This window comes from Papio anubis, chromosome 1 (genome assembly GCF_008728515.1).
Source record: "Papio anubis isolate 15944 chromosome 1, Panubis1.0, whole genome shotgun sequence".
Lineage (NCBI taxonomy): Eukaryota > Metazoa > Chordata > Mammalia > Primates > Cercopithecidae > Papio > Papio anubis.
Window position 1 is genome coordinate 182,518,483 of NC_044976.1, and position 23,364 is coordinate 182,541,846.

General features: G+C 38.0%; 1 protein-coding gene and 2 pseudogenes across 8 annotated transcripts in view; 2 read left to right on the forward strand and 1 right to left on the reverse strand.

Moving 5' to 3' along the window:
- Window positions 1-23,364, reverse strand: part of AXDND1 (axonemal dynein light chain domain containing 1) — a 185,677-nt gene that overhangs the window by 83,393 nt on the left and 78,920 nt on the right. For all 8 annotated transcript variants that reach the window (XM_031658150.1, XM_031658151.1, XM_031658152.1 and 5 more), the window contains 2 exons: window positions 20,519-20,753; window positions 3,605-3,803 (listed from right to left, as the gene is read on the reverse strand). In XM_031658150.1, coding sequence (XP_031514010.1) covers window positions 3,605-3,803; window positions 20,519-20,753 — 434 coding nt within the window. The remainder of the gene's footprint in view (window positions 1-3,604; window positions 3,804-20,518; window positions 20,754-23,364) is intronic.
- On the forward strand, window positions 8,288-9,915 carry LOC103879565 (annotated as a pseudogene).
- On the forward strand, window positions 17,183-18,867 carry LOC103879600 (annotated as a pseudogene).

Here is a 23,364-nt window from a genome sequence, read left to right on the forward strand (position 1 = left end):
GAGAAAGCATAAAAATACTTTGAGATTAATGACAATGAAGACACAGGCCAGGTGTGGTGGTTCACACCTGTAATCCCAGCACTTTGGGAGGTTGAGGTGGGTGGATCACAAGGTCAGGATTTCGAGACCAGCGTGGCCAATATGGTGAAACCTCATCTCTACTAAAAATACAAAAAAATTAGCCAGGCATGGTGGCACATGCCTGTAATCCCAGCTACTCAGGAGGCTGAGGCAGGGGAATTGCTTGAATCTGGGAGGCGGAGGTTGCAGTGAGCTGAGATTACGCCACTGCACTTCAGCCTGGGTGACAGAGTGAGACTCCGTCTCAAAAAAGAAAAAAAGAAAATGAAGACTCAGGAAGACACAACATATCAAGCAGTCCTTAGAGGGAAATTTATAGCTGTAAAATCTATGTTAAGAAAGAAGAAAAATCTCAAATCGATAACCTAACAGCTCACCTTAAGACTATGGAAAAGGTAGAGTAAACTAAATGTAAAGAAAGTGAAAGGAAGGAAAAAATAATGACTACAGTGGAAATAAATACAATAGAGAATAGAAAAACACTAAAGGAAATCAATGAAAGATGATTATTTGAAAAGATCAGCAATATTAACAAAGATTTAGCTAAGTTGACCAGGAGAAATAGAGAAGGCTCAAATTATTAGAATTGGAAATGAGAGAGGGGATGCTAGTACTGATCTTCTTTCAGAAATAAAAATGATTATAACGGAATACAATGAACAATTTTGCCAACAAATTAGATAACTTAGATGAAATTGTCAAATATCTAGAAAAACACACACAAACAACTGATTCAATAAGAAATAGACAATATAAGTAGACTTTTAACAAGTGAAGCGATTGAATCAATTTTCAAAAACCTACCCACAGAGGGCTGCACCACTGAATCCTCCCAAAGAGCCAAAGATTAATCAACACAAATTCTTCACAAAATCTTCCAAAAGATAAAGATGGAGGGATACTTCTAACTCATTTCATGAAGGCAGTATTACACTGATATAACATCAGGCGAAGACATCACATGAAAAGAAAACAGACCAATGTCTCTTATGAATATCAGTGCAAAGACTAGCAAACAGAATCCTGAACTGATCAAAAGTATTTTACACAGTTACCAAGTGGGATTTATCCTATGCAAGCAAAGTTAATTTAATATCCAAAAAACTGAATGTAATACATCATATGAACATGAAAAAAATAATCACATGATCATTTCACTAGAGGTAGAAAAAGCATTTGTCAAAATCCAACAACTTTTTATGTAAAAGCATGCAACAAATTAGCAATAGAAGAAAACTTCCTAAATTCAATAAAAGGCATCTAGGAAAAACCCACAACTATATTATACTTAATAGTGAAAGACTGGATGCATTTCCCCTAAGAATAGGAACAACATCTTCCATTCAACATTGTATTGAGGTTCCAGCCAAAGCAATTAGGCAAGAGAATGAAATCAAAGGCATCTAGATTAAAAAGAAACTACTTCTATTTATAGATATGATCTTTTGTATAGAAAATACTAAGAAATCCTTTAAAAAATGATTGCAACTAATAAATTCATCAAGGTTTTGGGATGTAAGATAAATATTTTAAAAATCAATTGTATTCCTATACACATGCAATAAACATTATCTGAAATAAAGTTTTAAAAATCCTATTTGCAATAACATTAAGAAAATACTTAGGAGTAAATATAACAAAAGCAGTGTAGAGCTTATACTCAGAAGACAATAAAATATCATGGAAAGAAATTAAAGAAGATCCAAATAACTGGAAAAGCATCCCATGTTCACATTGAAGACTTAACATGTTTAAGAGAGCAATATTCCCATTCTGATGTACAGCTCCAACAAATTATTTTTCAGAATCCCAGTTAATGGCTTTGTAAAATTAACAAGCTTATTCTAAAATTTATATGGAATTGCAAGGTACCCAGAAAAGCCAAAATAATTCTGTAAAAGAAGAGTCAAGTAGAAAGACTCACATTTTCCATTTTCAAAATGTTCTACAAAGCAAGAATAAGTAAGATAGTGTGTTACTGGCACAAGGGTAGACATATAGATCAACATGATAGAATTAATCATTCAGAAATAAATCCATGACTGATTTTCATCAAAAATGTCAATACCATGAAATGGAGAAAGAATAGTCTTCAACAAATAGTGCTGGTACAACTAAATACCCACATGCAAAGAATGAAACTGGACCCTTACCTCATACCACATACAAAAATTAACTAAAATGGATCAAAGACCTTAATGTAACAAAGCAAATGCTACAAAACTCTTAGAAGAAAACATAGGGGTAAATTTTCATGACCTTGGATTTGGCAAAGAATTCTTAGCTATGAAACCAGCACAAGCAACAACAACAACAGCACAGAAAAAATTTCCCTCAAAGAAAATATACAAATAGCCAATAAGCATGTGAAACAATTCTTCACATCATTTGACATCATTTGTCATTAGAGAAATGTGAATCACAACCACAATAAAACATCATTTCAGTCCCACTATTATAGCTAGAATCAAAAGTCAGATAATAAGTATTGGCAAGTATGTGGAGAAATCAGAACTCACATGCACTGCTGATGTGAACGTAAAATTGTGTAGGTTTTCCAAAAACACCTTGGAAAACAGTCTGACAGTTCCTCAAATTATTAAAAATAGAACTGCCATATGACCCAGCAATTCCACTCCTTAGGTAATATATGCCCAAGAGAAATGAAAACAAATGTCTGTCCACAAAAAGCATGCACATCAATGTGTATTGAAACATTACTCATTAAGGTCAAACTATGGAAACAGTCCAAATGTCTATCAATGGACAAATGAATAAATAAAATGTGGTATATCCATACACAGAATATGATTCAGTCATAAAAACGAAATACTAAAATATGCCACAACATGGATGAACCTTGAAAACATTATGCTAAGTGAAAGAAGTTAGACACAAAGACCACATAGTACAATGATTCCTTTCAAATAAAATGTCCACAACAGGCCGGGTGCGGTGGCTCATGCCTGTAATCCAAGCACTTTGGAAGGCCAAGGCGGGCAGATCACCTGAGGTCAGGAGTTCGAGACCAGCCTGGTGAAACCCCATCTCTACTAAAAATACAAAAATTAGCCAGGTGTGGTGGCAGGCGCCTGTAGTCCCAGCTACTCAGGAGGCTGAGGCAAGAGAATCGCTTGAACCCAGGAGGCAGTGGTTGCAGTGAGCCGAGATCTCGCTATTGCACTCCAGCCTGGGGAACAAGAGTGAGACTACATATCAAAAACAAAAAAAAGTTCACAATACAATCAACAAAGACAAAGTAGATCTGTAGCTGCTTAGGGCTGGGGGTAGGATGGCGGGAGAGGATGGAAGATTGCAGAATGATAGCTAAAGTGCATAAGTCTTCTTTTTGAGGTGATGAAATATTCTAAAATGGACTGGTGATGGTTACTTATATCTATAAATATACCGAACACCACAGAATTGTACACTTTCAAAAAGGGAATTATATGATATATGAATTATATTGCAATAAAGCTTTAGGAAAATTCTCTCAAAGCAAAAGAAAGTTATGGGGACTTACGAAACAGAATCCATGTCTATGTGCTGTGGAACAATACCAGTAAGGTTTAACAATAAATCCAACTGTAATTTCATTTCATTAATTTTTTCATCTATTTCCTGCCATTCTTCAAGAGGTGTATCAGGAAACTCCAGGTTTTCCAACTTGAAAGAACAGAAGTCAAGAGAACTAATCAAAATTGGAAGAATTTTGGAGTAACCTAGAAAAGTAAGAAAAGCATTAATTTTTAGAAGTATTTGTAAGACTACTATTTTAATACCAAATTTAAAAATCCTACTGAGCAAGGGCATATCTTTTAAAAACCTTTTATTATCCTACAGCTTGATTAGCAGAGAACCTTATAAAAAGCAGTTCCTTAATAAATGTTTAATGAATAAGCATTGCGTAATTGGTGCTTTTATGACTAACAAACTATTTTTTCAATGACAGTTTATATCCTTAATTTCTTGTCTTTTCAGCTGAGAATCAAATGCATTAAACCCAGAAACTATCAACTATAGTTTTCTGTAAAAGACCTTACTTCACTACGTCATTCTTTTAAGAGGACAATGATAATAATCAGCTTCTTCATGATTATGGGATAGTGAATAACAAATGAAAATAGGTTATCATAGTTCTTGAGTCATTTTTTAGGTTATTGATCAGGTTTTCATAAAGTTTATAGTTTTTGCTCTGAACAAAACTTGAGTGTGTATCCTAATGTGGATCCAGCAGACTGATTCACTAGGAGATTATGGCAAAATACCCTTTTTCTTATTCATTTGCAAAATATGAAATGAAAACACTCCCATCTCAAAGTTATATAAAGACAAGTGATTTAAAAGGAAACTTTTTCTTGTCCTTGATGAAAATATTTTCACTGGCTTCCTTCATCAGTAAATTTTGATATTTCAGGAGTATTCAAAATGATCTGCTAATTTCACCACCATTCATAATTTTGATTGCTTCTATTTTAAACCATTTGCTACCTTATTTTTCTCTGCCCGTTATTTACAGTCATCCCTCAGTATCTACAGGGGATTGGTTTCAGGACCCCCACGGATACCAAAATCCATGGATTCTCAAGTCCCTTACAGAAAATGATGTGGTATTTGCATATAACCTATGCACATCCTCTTGTATACTTTAAATCACCTCTAGATTACTTATATTACCTAACACAATGCAGATGCTATGTGATATTTATTATACTATATTGTGTTTTTATTTGTATGTTTTTTTCAAGTATTTTTGATTCATGGTTGATTGAATCTGAGGATGCAGAACCTGCAGATACAGAGGGTTGATATGGATAAGTATTGCCATTTTATCAATAACTATATTATTGCTGTCATAGAAAATGTAATTGTGTTTCCCCATGTAGCTTTTATAGTGTAGTTTTATATTGAACAATTGTGCCAGTCAATGGCTCAGGGTTACCTGAGACACTTTACTGAGAAGGATTCTTAAGAAACACATGATGCACTGAGCAAAAATGCTTTAATGGATTTGTAATATATTTCATGGGTTTTGGAGGATGGAACTTCAGTATCTTTCATGGAAATTTGGGATATTAAGTCACTCTAACTCAGGGGTGGGACAGTGGACAAAACCGAAGTCCAGAATTTGCTAAGGAGTAGAGGTCCTGGTAGCACCAGGATTCTCTTGGGAACCCTAATTCTCTGAAGCAGTACATCTTAAGAATAAAGGTGGAGCAGAAATAGAACAACCCTCAGAAAGCCCAAGGCCAGATTTCGTTTCAGCTCAGTCCCTGCTTGGATTAAGGTGATCTGTCCCTGCACTGAATGACCTGTCAGAAGAAAAAGTAAAATTCTTCTTATGAAATATAGTATCATCCCTAAAACTCTTTACACACAATGTCCAACATTCAATCAGAAATAGAAATATGAAAAGAATGGACTCAAAACCAAGACAAAATACAGATAATAAAATACAACTATAGGAGAACCAAATACTATCCGATCACCAGACATGGACTTTAACTGTGACTACAACTTTCAAGTTATTAAATGACAAGATAGAAAATTTCAGCAGAGATAAAAGTTAATAAATTCTAGGACTGAAAAATGTAATAACTAAAATTTTAAAATCAGTGAATGTTTAACAGCAGGTTAAACTAACACACTAAAAGAAAATCACTGGCAAATCAGAATTCTTAGAAAATAAGCTTTAAGGCCCAGCGTAGTGGCTCATGCTTGTAATTCCAGCACTTTGGGAGGCCAAAGTGGGAGGATTGCTTGAGCTTAGGAGTTCAAGACCAAGAGTAGCCTGGGCAACATAATGAGACCCCATCTCAAAAAAAAAAAAGAAGAAAGAAAAGAAAAGACAACAGGAAGGAAAGGAGGGAGGGAGGGAGGGAGGGAAGGAAGGAAGGAAGGAAGGAAGGAAGGAAGGAAGGAAGGAAGGAGAGAGAAGAGAGGAAGGAAGGAAGGAGGGAAGGCGGAGAGAGAGAGAGAAAGAAAGAAAGGGAAGGAAGGAGAGAGAAAAGAGGAAGGAAGGAAGAGAAGGGAAAAAAAGAAAGAAAGAAAAAAGAAAGAAGGAAGGAAGGAAGGAAAGAAAGAGAGAGAAAGAAGGAAGGAGGGAGGGAAAGAAGGAAAGGAAAGAAAAAGAAAGCAAGCCTTTAAACAAAAAATAATCAGCAGACCCACCACTGTAGAAAATACCAAAGAGATTTCTTCAAGGAAAAAGAAAATTATCCCAGATAGACAAATGCAAATGTAGGAAGGGAGCAATATGAGGATAAAAGGATCTTACTCTACAAATTCACAAAAGGGAAAGACCAGTTATTCTTTGGCCATAAACTCAAGCCCTAAACAAGTAATCACAAAATCAATTTTAAACTTTTTCATGAGCATTTATTTTGTCATATAAATATTATCTTATCCTATGTATTAATTTTAGAAGAATCATATTATGAAAATGTATTATAATACATATATAATTTTCTTCCTATAGAACCTGTGCCTTTTAAACAACTAAATATATTCTAGCCAGGCATAGTGGCATGCACCTGTAGTTCTAGCTACTCAGGAGGCTGAGGCAGGAGGACTGTTTGAACCCAGGAGTTCAAGGCCAGCCAGCCTGGACAATATAGGTAAGCCCTTCCTTTAAAGAATGTATTCTTGAGGTGACAAAAACTAATGGATTGGAAAGACTTTTCCCATTCTCATTTTTAGGTGCTTTATTGCTTAAGTAGAGAAAAACAATTTACTTTTATTTGTTTAATTCTGATTCAGTCTCCTCACCAAACTGTCTTACTGATTTTAATCTTTTTTTCCTATAGTTCCAGATTTTCTAAGTATGTAACTATAACATCAGCACAAAGAAATACTTTATACTTTCTTTTCCAATGTTCATATCTGTTATTTTACTTTATTCTACTATTTCATTTTCTAGAACCACTTAAAAATAAAAATAAAAATGTTGCTATCAAGCATCCTCATCTATTTTGTGAGGTTAATTATAAAGTTTTAGTGTTTTTCCATTCATGGTATTACTATTGGTTTTTGATAAGTTGTTATAGTATTATATTTATGTAGTTTTCTTCTAGGGATATTTAATTTAGACTTTTTCTTGGGAGTAACTGCTATATTTTAACAAAACAATTGCAGCATCTCTTACATGCTCATACAGTTTTTTCTCTTAATATTTTTATGAAATGTATTATGCTGATCAACTTCCTAATGTTGAATCGCTCATGCATTCCTGGAGTATACCCTACTTGGTTAAAATGTTTTGTTTTTAAGCTTTGCTAAGCTATAATAATTATTATTATTTTATTTAGAATGTTTGCACCTATTGTCATAAATAACAGAAAATTGATGGGTTTATTTGTACTCTATTTATTGTATTTTGATATTATGGTTTTCTGGGTTCATAAACAATTTGGAGGATTTTCCATATTGTTCTAAGGCTTTGAATTATTTAAGAATCTTAAAATTATATGTTCTTTAAAGTTTAAATAAAACTTAGCTATGAAGCTAGGAATAAAAAAGAAAATCAGCCTGGCGTAGTGGCTCACGCCTATAATCACAGCACTTTGGGAGGCCAAGGTGGGTGAATGACTTGAGCCCAAGAGTTTGAGACCAGCCTGGACAACATGACGAAACCCAATCACTACAAAAAAATTAGCCAGGAGTCACAGCATGCACCTGTAGTCCCAGCTACCTGAGAGGCTGAGGTGGGAGGATCACTTGAGCATGGGAGTTTGAGGTTGCAGTGAGCCATGATCATACCACTATACTCAGGCCTCAGCAACAGAGTGAGACTGTCTCAAAAAAAAAAGAAAGAAAGAAAGAACGGAGAAGGAAGGAAGGAAGGAAGGAAGGAAGGAAGGAAGGAAGGAAGGAAGGGAGGGAGGGAGGGAGGGAGGGAGGGAGGGAGGGAGGGGGGGAGGGAGGGAGGAAGGGAGAGGGAAAAGAAAAGAAAAGAAGAGAAAAACAGCCCATGACATTTGTTCACTTCAGAATGTCAGCCAATTAGCAACAATCCTATTCTAGTTACCACATGCCTGAAAGTTGATCAAGTAACAACAGCCTCACTCCAAATACAAGGTATCCATGGCTGAAAGTAAAATGATCTCTAAATACTCTTGTTTCTTAAAGCTTTTCAGTCTCGGAATTCCATGCTTCCGTGTGAATATCTCTTGCTTTGTTCAGAGAGGTTGTACATTGTATTACAGCTCTCCCCTCCTTACAAGCAAAAAATTACAGCTTTTTTATGGTTATTGTATTTGAATACTCGTATCTTTCTCAGACAAATTGAAAATATGAATATGTGGATCAATATAAATGAATATTGACTATATGAAATAAGAATAATGTCTTGTAAGATTTAAATATGTAAAAAGAACTGAAACACAAACAAAATAACACATAGTATGGGGGAAGCCAAACTAAGAACAAAATAAATTTTGAAGTGTTTGAAATATTCTAAATAATCCTGAGTCAAAAGACAAACCATAATGGAAATTTTAAACTATGTCTTGCCTTTCTGCCCCTGGACACTGCCAAAGAAGCATCGTTAAAGTCTCTCTTTTCCCAGCCGTCTTGTCTAAGTCAGAGTCTCCTAAAGAGCCCAGACAGCTGAGGAAGCTCTTCATTGGAGGGCTGAACTTTGAAACAACTGATGAGAGCCTGGAGAGCCATTCTGAGCAATGAGGAACGCTCACGGACTGTGTGGTAATGAGAGATCCAAACACCAAGCGCTCCAAGGGCTTTGAGTTTGTCTCATATGCCACCGTGGAGGAGGCAGATGCAGCCATGAATGCAAGGCCACACAAGGTGGATGGAAGAGTTGTGGAACCAAAGAGAGCTGTCTCAAGAGTAGATTCTCAAAGACCAGGTGCCCACTTAACTGTGAAAAAGATATTTGTTGGTGGCATTAAGACACTGAAGAACATCACCTAAGAGATTATTCTGAACAGTATGGAAAAATTGAAGTGATTGAAATCATGACTGACTGAGGCAGTGGCAAGAAAAGGGGCTTTGCCTTTGTAACCTTTGACGACCATAACTCTATGGATAAGACTGTCATTCAGAAATAGCATACTGTGAATGGCCACAACTGTGAAGTTAGGAAAGCCCTGTCAAAGCAAGAGATGGCTAGGGCTTCATCCAGCCAAAGAGGTGGAAGTGGTTCTGGAAACTTTGGTGGTGGTCATGGAGGTGGTTTTGGTGGGAATGACAACTTTGGTCATGGAGGAAACTTCAGTGGTCGTGGGAGCTTTGGTAGCAGCCATGGTGGTGATGGATATGGTGGCAGTGGGGATGGCTATAATGGGTTTGGTAATGATGGTGGTTATGGAGAAGGTGGCCCTGGTTACTGTGGAGGAGGCAGAGGCTATGGAAGTGGTGGACGGGGTTATGGAAGCCAGGGCAGTGGCTATGGTGGGAGTGGCAGCTATGACAGTTATAACAACGGAGGTGGAGGCAGCTTTGGCAGTGGTAGTGGAAGCTATTTTGGAGGTGGTGGAAGCTACAATGATTTTGGCAATTAAAACAATCAGTCTTCAAGTTTTGGACCCATGAAGGAAGGAAACTTCGGAGGCAGAAGTTCTGGCCCCTACAGTGGTGGAGGCCAATACTTTAACAAACCACAAAATCAAGGTGGCTATGGCAGTTCCAGTAGCAGCAGTAGCTATGGCAGTGGCAGAAGATTTTAATTAGGAAACAAAGCTTAGCAGGAGAGGAGATCCAGAGAAGTGACAGGGAAGCTACAGGTTACAACAGATTTGTGAACTCATCTAAGCACAGTGACGGCAGGGCCTAGGTGCTACAAAGAAGACATGTTTTAGACAAATACTGATGAGTATGGGCAAAAAACTTGAGGACTGTATTTGTGACTTAACTGTATAACAGGGTATTTGAGTTTGTGTTCTGTGGAAAGTGTAAAGCATTCCAACAAAGGGTTTTAATGTAGTTTTTTTTTTTTTTTTTGGCACCCATGCTGTTGATTGCTAAATGTAATAGTCTAATTGTGATACTGAATAAATGTCTTTAAAAACAAAACAAAACAACTATGTCTTAAGCTAAATAATAAAAAAATATACAAAACATGGGATGCAGCCAAAGCTGGCTTCTTATGACTCAATTCCATTGGGTTTCCCCCTATCTCTATTGTTCTATCTGTTGTTACCCTTTAAAATGTTGGGGATCCATTCTTAGTCCTTACTGATACCTAATGTATATTTTTCCCACAAGGTGATCTCATCAAAATTCATGGCTTTAACTAACACATACACTAATATCTTCCAAAATTTCTTTTTTTTTTTTTTAAACAGAGTCTCGCTCTCTCCCCCAGGCTGGGGTGCAATGGTGCAATCTCGGCTCACTGCAACCTCCGCCTCCAGGGTTCAAGCAATTCTCCTGCCCCAGCCTCCTGAACAGCTGGGATTACAGGCATGCACCACCATGCCTGGCTAATTTTTGTTATTTTTAGTAGAGATGGGGTTTCGCCACGTTGGTCAGGCTGGTCTCAAACTCCTAACCTCAAGTGATCCACGTGCCTCAGCCTCCCAAAGTGCTGGGATTACAGGTGTGAGCCACCGCGCCTGGCATCTTCCAAAATTTCATCCAAGATTTTTCTCCCACATTCCTAATATGCCTGTTGAACAAGTCCACTTAATTGTGCCACAGCTACTTGAAAGTCAGTACGTCTAATACTAAATATGTAATCTGCCCCCCCATACTTTTCCTTCTCCTCTATTCTCTAATCTTAATAAACTGGATGACCCATTTACAGTGCAAATCAGGAACACAGCCATCCTACAATACTCTCTCTCACACACAGAATTGTGTAGCCTACATTTTTAAAATCTCTCTTATTTTTCTTTCCTCTTCTCCATTCCCATGTCTTAGGATAGGACCTCATCATTTCTCAACTTATTCCTGTAGTAGGCTCCTGTATTAGTCCATTTTCATGCTGCTGCTAAAGACATACCCCAGACTGGGCAATTCACAGAAGAAAGAGGTTTAATGGACTTACAGTTCCACATGGCTGCAGAGGCCTCACAATCATGGCAGAAAGTGAAAGGCATGTCTCACATGGAGGCAGACAAGAGAAGAAAGCTTGTGTAGGGAAACACCCTATTATAAAACCATCAGATCTCATGAGACTTATTCACTACCACGAGAACAGCATGGGAAAGACCTGCCCCCATGATTCAATTACCTCCCACTTGGTACCTCCCACAACACATGGGAACTCAAGATGAGATTTGGTGGGGTGGGTAGGGGGGGACACAGTCAAACCATATCATTCTGTCCCTGGCCCCTCCCAAATCTCATGTCCTCACATTTCAAAACCAACCATGCCTTCCCAACAGTCCCCCCAAAGTCTTAATTCATTTCAGTATTAATTTAAAAGTCCAGTGTGGCGATTCCTCAAGGATCTAGAACTAGAAATATCATTTGACCCAGTCATCCCATTACTAGGTATATACCCAAAGGATTATAAATCATGCTGCTATAAAGACACGTGCACATGTATGTTTATTGTGGCACTATTCACAATAGCAAAGACCTGGAACCAACCCAAATATCCATCAATGATAGACTGGATTAAGAAAATGTGGCACATATACACCATGGAATACTATGCAGCCATAAAAAAGGATGAGTTCATGTCCTTTGTAGGGACATGGATGAAGCTGGAAACCATCATTCTCAGCAAACTATTGCAAGGACAGAAAACCAAACACTGCATGTTCTCACTCATAGATGGGAATTGAACAATGAGATCACTTGGACACAGGGCGGGGAACATCACACACTGGGGCCTGTCGTGGGGTAGCGGGAGGGGGAAGGGATAGTATCAGGAGATATGCCTAATGTAAATGACGAGTTAATGGGTGCAGCACACTAACATGGCACATGTATACATATGTAACAAACCTGCACGTTATGCACAGGTACCCTAGAACTTAAAGTATAATAATAAAAAAAAAAACAGACAAAAAGAAAAGTCCACATTCCAAAGTCTCGTCTGAAACAAGACAAGTCCCTTCTGCCTATGAGCCTGTAAAATCAAAAGTAAGTTAGTCACTTCCTAGATACAAAGCAGGTACAGGCATTGGGTAAATACAAGCATTCCAAATGGGAGAAATTGGCCAAAACAAAGGGCCTATAGGCCCCACGCAAGTCCAAAATCTAGCAGGAGTGTCAGTAATTCTTTTTTTTTTTTTTTTCTTTTGAGACAGAGATTCGCTCTTTTTGCCCAGGCTAGAGTGCAATGGCACAATCGTGGCTCACTGCAACCTCCGCCTCCTGGGTTCAAGTGATTCTCCTGCCTCAGCCTCCTGAGTAGCTGCAACTACAGGTGCGTGCCACCATGCCCAGATAATTTTGTATTTTTAGTAGAGATGGAGTTTCACCATGTTAGCCAGGCTGGTCTCAAACTCCTGACCTCAGGTGATCTGCCCACCTCACGCTCCCAAAGTGCTGGGATTACAGGTGTGTGCCAGCATGCTTGACAGCAGTCAAATCTTAAAGGTCCAAAATTATCTTCTTTGACTCCATGTCTCACATCCAGGTCACACCGATGCAAGAGGTGGGCTCCCACGGTCTTGGGCAGCTCCACCCATGTGGTTTTGTAGGGTACAGACTCCCTCCTCACTGCTTTCATGGGCTGGCAATGAGTGCCTGTGACTTTTCCAGGTGCATGGTGAAAACTGTTGGTGGATCTACCATTCCGAGGTCTGGAGGACAGTGGCCCTCTTCTCACAACTCCACTAGGCTGTGCCCCAGTAGAGACTCTGTGTGGGGTCTCTGATCCCACATTTCCCTTCTGCACTTCCCTAGCCAAGGTTTTCCATGAGGGACCCACCCCTGCAGCAAACTTCTGCCTGGGCATCCAGGCGTTTCCATACCTTCTCTGAAATCTGGGTGGAGGTTCCCAAACCCCAGTTCTTGACTTCTGTACACCCACAGATTCAATACCACATGGAAGCTGCCAAGGCTTGAGGCTTGTACCCTCTGAAGCCACAGCCTGAGCTCTATGTTGGCCCCTTTCAGCCACAGCTGGAGCAGCTGGGACACAGGGCACCAAGTCCCTAGGCTACACACAGCATGGGGACCCTGGGCCCAGCCCACTAAACCATTTTTCCTCCTAGGCCTCAGGGCTTATGATGGGAAGGGCTGCCATGAAGACCTCTGACATGCCCTGAAGACATTTTCCCCATGGTCTGGGGATTAACAGTTGGCTCCTCATTACTTATGCAAATTTCTGCAGCTGGCTTTAATTTCTTCTCAGAAAATGGGATTTTCTTTTCTATCAAATTATCAGGCTGCAAATTTTCCAAACTTTTATGCTCTGTTTCCCTTTTAAAACTGAATGCCTTTAACAGCACCCAAGTCACCTCTTGAAAGCTTTGTTGCTTAGAAATTTCTTCTGCCAGATACCCTAAATCATCTCTCTCAAGTTCAAAGTTTCACGAATTTCTAGGACAGGGGCAAAGTGCTGCCAGTCCCTTTGCTAAAATATAACAAGAGTCACCTTTGCTCCAGTTCCCAAGAAGTTCCTCATCTCCATCTGAGACCACCTCAGCCTGGATTTCATTGTCCATATCATTATTAGCATCTTGTTCGAAGCCATTCAACAAGTCTCTAGGGAGTTTCAAACTTTCCCACAAGTTCCTGTCTTCTTCTAAGCCCTCCAAACCATTTCAACCTCTGCCTGTTACCCAGTTCCAAAGTCGCTTCCACATTTTCAGGTATCTTTTCAGCAGCACTCTTCTCTACTGGTACCAATTTACTGTATTAGTCCATTTTCATGCTGCTGATAAAGACATACTGGAGACTGAGTAATTTATATGGGAAAAGGGGTTTGTTGGACTTACAGTTCCATGTGGCTGGGAAGCCTCATAATCATGGTGGAAGGCAAGGAGGAGCAAGTCACATCTTAAGTATATGGCAGCAGGCAAAGAGAGAGCTCGTGCTGGGAAACTCTACCTTATAAAGCCATCAGATCTGGTGAGACTTATTCACTATCATGAGAACAACATGGGAAAGACCTGCCCCCATGACTCAATTATCTCCCACAGGGTCCCTCCCACAACATGTGGAAATTCAAGATGAGATTTGGGTGGGGACACAGCCAAACCATATTCCATATTTCACCATATCAGTGAAAATTAATAGAGAATAGAAAAACAATATAGAAAATCAAGAAAACCAAAAGTTGGTTCTTTGAAAAGATCCACAAAATTGATAAACCTTTAGCTAGTTTGACCAAGAAAAAATTAAGACTCAAATTATTAGAATCAGAAACTTAAAAGGGGCATTACTACCAACTGTGGAGAAATAAAAAGGATTATAAAGTGGATGATTTTTTTAAAACATACAGACAACCAAAACTGGCTCAAGAAAAAAAAAAAAAAAAAAAAGACAATATAAATAGACCTCTTAAAGAGCGGATCAAGTCAATAATCAAAAACCTACCCATGAAGCAAAGCCCAGGCCCAGATGGCTTTACCACTAAATATTATCAAGCATTCAAAAAGAATTAGCACCAGTTCTTTACAAACTCTTCCAAAATAACAGAAAAGGAGGAAAATCTTCTCAGCCCGTTTCATGAGTCCAGTATTATACTGACACCCAAACCAGATAAAGATATCACAAGAAAGAAAAGCTACAGATAAATATATCATATAACTATAGATGCAAACCCCTCAACCAAATACCTGCAAACCAAACCTAGAAACATATAAAAAGAATTATATACCATGATCAAGTAGGTTATGTTTTTTTGAGACAGTGTCTCCAGAGCTCTGTCACCCAGGCTGGAGTAAAGTGGTGTGACCATACCTCACTGCAGCCTCAAACTCCTGGGCTCAAGGCATCCTCCTGCCTCAGCCTTCTCAGTAGCTATGTAGCTATATACACAGGATCTCACTATGTCGCCCAGGCTGGTCTCAAATTCCTGGCTTCTCGAATTCCTCCTGCCTTGGCCTCCCAAAGCACTGAGATTACAGGCATGACCCATCACTCCCAGACCCAAGTAGGATTTATCCTAGGCAAGGAAGATTGGATTAATATCCAAAAATCAATGTAATATATCCTACTGATACAATAAAAGACAAAAGCCATGAAATTATCTAAATGAATACAGAAAAAGCATTTTTTAGAAATCCCACACCTTTTCATGTAAAGGAATTCAATTAAATAGGAATAGAACAGAATTTCCTAAACCTGATAAAAGGCATCTACGAAAAACCCACAGTTAACACCACACTTAATGGGGAAAGACTCATGCTTTCCCCCTAAGGACAAGAATAAGACAAGAATATCTGCTCCCATGATTTCTGTTCAACATTGTACTAGAGGTTCTTGCCAGGGCTATTAGGCCAGAAAATTAAATACAAGAATCCAGGCCACAGTGGTTCACACCTGTAATCCCAGTACTTTGGGAGGCTGAGATGGGTGGATCACAAGGTCAGGAGTTTGAGACTAGCCTGGTCAACATCTCTACTAAAAATACAAAAATTAGCCTGGCGTGTGGCAGACATCTGTAATCCCAGCTACTGGGGAGGCTAGGGCAGGAGAATCGCTTAAACCCCAGCAGCAGCGGTTGCAGTGAGCCAAGATCGCACCACTGCACACCAGCCTGGGCAACAGAGCAAGACTCTGTCTCAAAAAAAAAAAAGAATCCAGATTGGCAAGGAACTAGTAAAACCCTCTCTTCACTGTAACATGATCTCATAAAGAGAAAATCCTAAGTCATCCACTAAAAAAACAGAAACTATTAGAATAAATGAGTTCAGCAACATGGCAGGATATAAGATCAATATACAAAATCAATTCTATTTCTATATACTTTAAATGAACAATCTGAAAATGGAACTGAGATTTCATTCACAACATCATCTAGAATAACATACTCAAAAAATATTTAACAAAAGGAATATAAAACTCAGAAAACTATAAAACATTGATAACAGAAATTGAAAAATATCTAAATAATTGAAAAAAATCCACATTTATGGATTGGAAGATATAACATTGTTAAGATGGCAATACTCCCCAAACAAATCTACAGATGCAACATAATCCCTCCATCAGAAGCTGATTTCTTCATAGAAATTGATAAGCTGATTATAAACTTCATATAGAATTTCAAGAGATGCAGAATAACCAAAACAATCATGAAAAAGAATAAAGGACTCACATTTCTCAATTTTGAAACTTACTATAAAGCAAGAGTAATCAAGACAATGTGGCACAAGGACAAACATACACATTAGTGGAATAGGCTTAAGAGTACAAAATAAGCCCAGAGATCTCTGGTTAACAGATTTTTGACAAGGATGCCAAGACTATTAAATGGAGGAAGAATGTTATTTTCAATAAATGGTGCTAGGACAACTGAACATCCACATGCAAAAGAATGAAATTAGAGCCTTATCTCACACAATATATAAAAATTAACCCAAGGCCAGGTGTGGTGGCCTATGCCTCTAATCCCAGCAGTTTGGGAGGCTGAAGTGGGAGGATCGCTTGAACCTGGAAGTTTGAGACCAGCCTGTGCAACATGGTGAGACCCTGTCTTTACAAAAAGTAAAAAAAAATTAGTCGACATTCTACTCAGAGGTTGAGGTGGGAGGATCGCTTGAACCCAGGAGGCTGAGACTGCATTGAGACAAAATCGTGCCACTACACGCCACCCTACATGACAAAGCACGACTCTGTCTCAAAAAAAAAAAAAAAAAAAAATTAACTCCAAATGGATCAAATACCATTATATAAAAGCAAAACTATAAAACTCTTAGAACAACTAAGCGAAAACCTTCATGACTTTAAATTTAGCAAAGGATTCTTAGATATGACACCAAAAGTACAAACAAAAAAGAAAATAAAATCGGTAAGTTGGATGGACTTCATTGAAATTAAAAACTTTTGTACTTAAAAAGACACTATCGGGATGTCCAGGCGAGTCCCAGGCTGAAGGAGGCGGCTCCAGGCAGCGCCTGAGCGCTGGCGGCAGGCCCAGGCTGCGGCGTGTGTGCGCCGGGAGAAACGATCTTGTAGAAAATTTCAGCTATACCCGTTGGAGTAGAAGCTGAAATAATAGAAGCTGTGTACGATGCATTATGGTATTGAAGAAAATTAACTTTTGTATTAAATATTTGGAATATAAGGAAATAAGGAAAGGTGACTGAAAATGGTCAGAAGAAAATACAAATCACACGCATAATGGATGAAAGGAACCGACAGGTCACTTTTACAAAGAGAAAGTTTGGATTAATGAAGAAAGCTTATGAACTTAGTGTGCTCTGTGACTGTGCACTTTCAACAGCTCTAACAAACTGTTCCAATATGCTAGCACTGATACGGAGAAAGTTCTTCTCAAGTATACAGAATAGAATTAACCTTATGAAAGCAGAACCAACCCGGGTATTGTCGAGGCTCTGAACAAGAAGGAACACAGAGGGTGCGACAGTTCAGACCCTGATACTTCATATGTGCTAACTCCACATACAGAAAAATATTAAAAAATTAATGAGGAATTTGATAATATGATGTGGAATCATAGCATCGCACCTGGTTTGCCACCTCAGAACTTTTCAATGTCTGTCACAGTTCCAGTGACCAGCCCCAATGCTTTGTCCTACACTAACCCAGGGAGTTCACTCGTGTCCCCATCTTTGGCAGCCAGCTCAACGTTAACAGATTCAAACATGCTCTCTCCACATCAAACTATATTATAAGACACGTGTCCCATGGAGCTCCTCAGAGACCACCAGGTACTGGCAATGCAAGTGGGAGGTTGGGTACTACAGACCTCACAGTGCCAAATGGAGCTGGAAGCAGCCCAGTGGGGAATGGATTTGTAAACTCAAGAGCTTCTCCAGATTTGATTGGAGCTACGGGTGCAAATAGTTTAGGCAAAGTCACGCCTACAAAGTCTCCCCCTCCACCAGGTGGCGGTAATCTTGGAATGAACAGTAGAAAACCAGACCTTTGAGTTGTCATCCCCTCTTCAAGCAAGGGCATGATGCCTCCTCTAGTAAGTTGAATCTTTCTTCAACTTCATTGTTTAAAACACATATTTTTTACATAGTCTGTAGCTTCCTTTGGAATTTTCTGTGCCACTGTAGAATCTACACCTATTCCCAATGAATATTTCCATTCAAAATTAGTATTTGAAGAGACAAGACTATTTTAAATACACAAAAATCAGATTATGGAAATTCACTTAATGGTTATTTAAAATTAAAGCTAAATATGAACATGGATGGAACTGGAGGTTAATGTGTGAAGCGAAATAAGCCAGGCATGGAAAGATAGATACTGCATGTCCTCACTCATATGTGGGACCTAAAAAAACTGATCTTGTGGAGATAGAGAATAGAATGATAACAGATGCTGGGAAAGGTGTGTGGGTAGGAGACGGGATAAAGAGAGGTTGATTAGTGGGTAAAAACATACACTTAGATAGAACAAATATACCCCTGTATTCAGTAAGGGAGAAGGGTGACTATAGTTAGCAACATTGTAGATGGAGTATATTTCAAAGTAGCTAGAAGAGAGGACTTAAAATGTTCCCAACACATAGGAGGGATAAATACTCAAGATAATAGATACCCAAATACCCTGACCTTGCTCATTACACATTCTATGAATGTAACAAATACATGTACCCCATTAACATGTAACACACTTTCAATCAATTTTTAAAAAGTAAAATATAGAGAGATTATGTTTAATTTTTTCTTTTACCAGGCTAGAAGCATTAAACATGACTTATTTATTCTCTGTTAAGGAAAAAAAAAAAAAAAAAAAGGACACTATCAAGAAAATGGAAAGGCAACCCACAGAAAAAGATAAACTGTTTAGAATTCACATATCTGAAAAGCGATTTGTATTCAGAACATATTAAGCAGTCTTATAACTCAATAATAAAAAGACAACCTAAATAAAATATGGGCAAAGAATCATTAGAGTGTGTGAAAGGGTGTTTTACATTTATGTTAGACCTAGCTACTAATGGACTCCCAATAAAGGACATTTTTTTAAAAGTATGATATGTAGACCACTGGCATCAGAATCACCTGGGATGCTTGCTAAAATTGCCAGTTTATGGGTATCTCTGTAGATACAGTGTACCAAGAAGACTGGAGGCAGGGCTCAGGAATCTGCATTCTTCACCAAATCCCTAATCACACTAAAGTTTGAGAACCACTTATATAGAATGTTATTTCACAGACTAATATCTCAGATAGGTCTCATTCTGTTTGACATTTTCAAAGAGTTACAGTGTCAGCTGGTGGACATTTGTCTAGAATTCTAACACAAGTGGTAATAGCACACAATAACACACAATATTTATCAATGTTGAACAATGGTATCTGTTCTCTGGTAGTATGAAACCTTGGAAAATTGCTTTTCTTTCTATACATGTTATAAATCAATAGCATAAATCTCAATTTTTGTCTTAGAAAAAAAACATGGCAAAGGACCTGAACAGACATTTCTGCAAAGAAGATATACAAGTGGCTAATAAACCTTTAAAAAATGCTTGACATCAGTAGTCATCAGGAAAACACAAATCAAAACCACGGTGAGATTTTATTTTACACCCACTAGGATGGCCAGAATTTAAAAGTGAGACAGGTTCTAGCAAGCAAGCAGAGAAAGTGGAACCTTCATACACTGCTGGTAGGAATACAAAATGATGCGGCCTCTTTGAAAACAGTGTGGCAGTCTTCAAAAAGTTAAAGATACAGTTATCAAATGACCAATAATTTCACTCCTGTGCATATATCCAAGGAAAATGAAAACATATTTCTACCAGGAAATGTGTAATAAATGTCTACATCAGCAATATTCATCATAGTCAAAAAGTGGAAACAACCCAAATGCCTACCAACAGATGATATGATGAAATGTGATAGATACATACAACAAAATATTATTAGGCCATAAAAATGAGTGAAGTACTGATAAATGCTAAAACATGAGCGAACATTGAAAACATTATACCAAGTGAGAGAACCCAGTCAAATGATCACACAGTACATGAATTCATTCACATGAAAGTCCAGAACGGGGAAATCTATAGAGACAGAAAGCAAACTTAGGAATGAAGTGACGATGTTGGGAGTAAGAGGGTGAGAGCTAAAGAGTATGGGGTTTCTTTTGAGGCTTATTTTGATGAAAATAATCTAAAACTGACAGCGGTAATGGATGCACACGTCTGTGAATATACTAAAAATCATTGAATTATACACTTTAAATAGGTGAATCGTAAAGTATATAAATTATATCTCAAAGTGATGCTCAATGCTTTGCTTATTTTGCTTTGTTTTTAAAACTATATGCATGTATTACTTTTATTTTAAATATTAATTGTATTGAAAATAATAATTGTGGAAACATGTTATACCAAGAAATCTAATTATTATGAGTATTTTCTTACCATTGTCCCCATTTATTCTTATTTCATATTCTTTGTAGAGTTTTTGTATGTTTTTGATAATTTCCTCCATGTACTGTCGCTCTGATGGCAACTCCCCCTCCAAACTTTTATGGCGATTAAATATCCCAAGCCCAATATCTGTCCAGTTTTCCTGTAAATGTTTAATAATCTTGAGAGTATCATATTTTGACAGTAGAACATCCCCAGTAAACTCTTCTTTTTTCTCATTCAGCATCTAAAGAGTGAAAGGAAGAGGAAGAGTAGCATATTATCTATCCACTAATGATTTTATCAAGGTCTACCTAATGCTTATTCCCCAGTGACTCCCAATTATTTTGGAGTTGCATATCCTATTATTATTATGCTCCAAAGAGATGGTATATGACATATATCTTATTTTTTAAATTAAAACAAATTTAAACTAATTTTGATACTCTGTGAGATAACCCATAGTTTACCAGGATGAAAATCATTATATTAAATTCTGTGTGGTTAAAAAACAAAAAAAAAAAAGTAGAGATAGGCAATTAAGTCCTATAAAGCTAAGCATGTTTAATTACTATTGGCTTTCGTAAGGTTGTAATATATCTGTTTACATGATCCCCACTAGACTGGGAAAGTGCCTAGAATATACAGGTTGTGTTTTATTCACATTTTGTTTATCTGTCTAAACCCAAGTCCAAGTGCTGAACATGACATATCAATAAACATTTGTGGAAAAATAAGGTACAATTTATATATATAATTGGGCATTATTTGTGCTCAGATAATAGAAACATTACCCAGCCTTCAATAAGAGTAATTAGCATGGGGAGACAGTGTAGAAGAGCAATTAGGAGTAAGAACTTTGAAGCCAGAGAGATCTGGACTCAAATTCTGACTCCGCCACTTACCTTTTATAGATAACTTAGGTAAGTTACTTAACATCCTAGGCTTCAATTTCCACATCTGGGACATGAAGATTATAAGACTTGCATCATAGGGCAGCCATGAAGAATAAGTAAGATAATATATGGAAAACACATTTTCAGCTCCTCACAAAGACTAAGTGCTTAATAAATGAGAGCTATTACTATTCCTAAATTGAAGAAATATGAGTTTTTTGTATTTTTTCTATGCATGTCAAAACTGCCAGATAAAAAGTAAAAAAAAAAAAAAAGTCACTAAACTAGACATGTTGTATATAGATCAGGAAATATCTTCAATTCTGAGAATATACTGTTCAAGTCATTCCTAAAGAAAAGAAAATGGTTTGTTGGGATCTTATGCAATTTCATTAGGGAATGATTTCGATATTCACTTTGGAAATATTTCAATGTCACATATATTTTCCTTTGTCAGACTACTATAACGTGATGGTAATTTGATCAAGCTCTGACCCCTTATTTTCCAAGCTCTGACCCCTTAAAGATTGTTATTAATGTATAAACAAAATGTGGTATATAAATACAATGGGATATTATTCAACCTCAGAAAGAAAGAAAATTCTGACACTTGCTGCAAAATGGATGAACATTATGCTGAGGGAAATAAGCCAGTCACAAAAGTAAAATACTGTATGATTCCACTTATATGAGATGCCTAGAATCATCAAATTCATAAACAGAAAGTAGAACGAGATTGCCCAGGGGGTACGGGGAGGCAGAAATGGGGACTTACAGTATAATGGGTACAGAATGTCAGTTTGGGGAAAAGAAAAAGTCCTGGAAATGAATGGTGGTGATGGTTGTACAACAATATAAATATATTTAGGGCAACTGAACTGTATGCTTAAAAATGATTAAAACGGTAAATTTTGTGTTATATATATTTTACCACAATAAAAAAAGATGTTATTAATTTTAAAAGTCCAATTTGTCCTTAAAACAAAAGCCAGATATAGGACAGGCACAAACGTTACTTATGTCTGACAATTAAATAATAGCATTGAACTACCCTCACTTGTAGGGAGCCAAAGGCCCGTGGGACGTGGCCAACTCAGCATTCCACTTGAGGCTATATGATCAAACAGCAAACTGTGTCACGAATGCATGATGTGAGCAAACTCACACTGCGCCTGCCACCAAAAGGTTTGCAGAGGGACATCACTCCCTGGCACTGGGCTCTTTGAAGTTATCTATTGAGAAGTCTGGCACCTATTGTTCAAAGGATGCAGTCTTGCAAGCCTGCTGTGAACCAAACAGCAATTACCCAACAATCACTCCCCCTTTCTCCCGTCTCTTTTGCCTAATAAATACAGAGGGCTGTGTAAAGCTCAGGGCCCTTGTCCACTACAGGCAAGGTGCCCCCCGGCCCCTTCTTCCAAATATACTCTTTTGTCTCTTGTCTTTTATTCCCAGGTTCACCCCCCTTTGTTCAGTCCCCCTATGTCTGTGCGGGTTACATAGTAGCATCTGAACACAGGACTTCAAGCACGTGAACGAAGAAGATCTGCTGGAACAGAGAAACTGAAATTGACAAGGCGAATGGGGAAGCCGGGATGAGTCTGCCGGCAGTGGAGATAAGGTCAGTACCCTGAAGAGGTACTGGGAGCAGTGCTTTAAAGAAGTACTGGGAATGGGAAGTTTTCTGAATCAGGATAACACGGAGCAGAATTTGTCTGTTGGAGAAAAACATTATGTGCAGTTGCTGAAAGTTTTATTGAAATGAACTGGTCCTCAGGTTAGTTCTCAGACATTGACTAAGCTGCTGCAGGAGGTTATTACACATAACACATGGTTTCCACAGGCAGGCAGTCTTGATGTGGAAAATTGGGACAGAGCAGGAGAAGGATTAAAACAGGCTCATCAAAAAGGTCTTAAAGTTGGTTCTTCAGTTTTCTCCATGTGGAGTTTAGCTCGTACTAT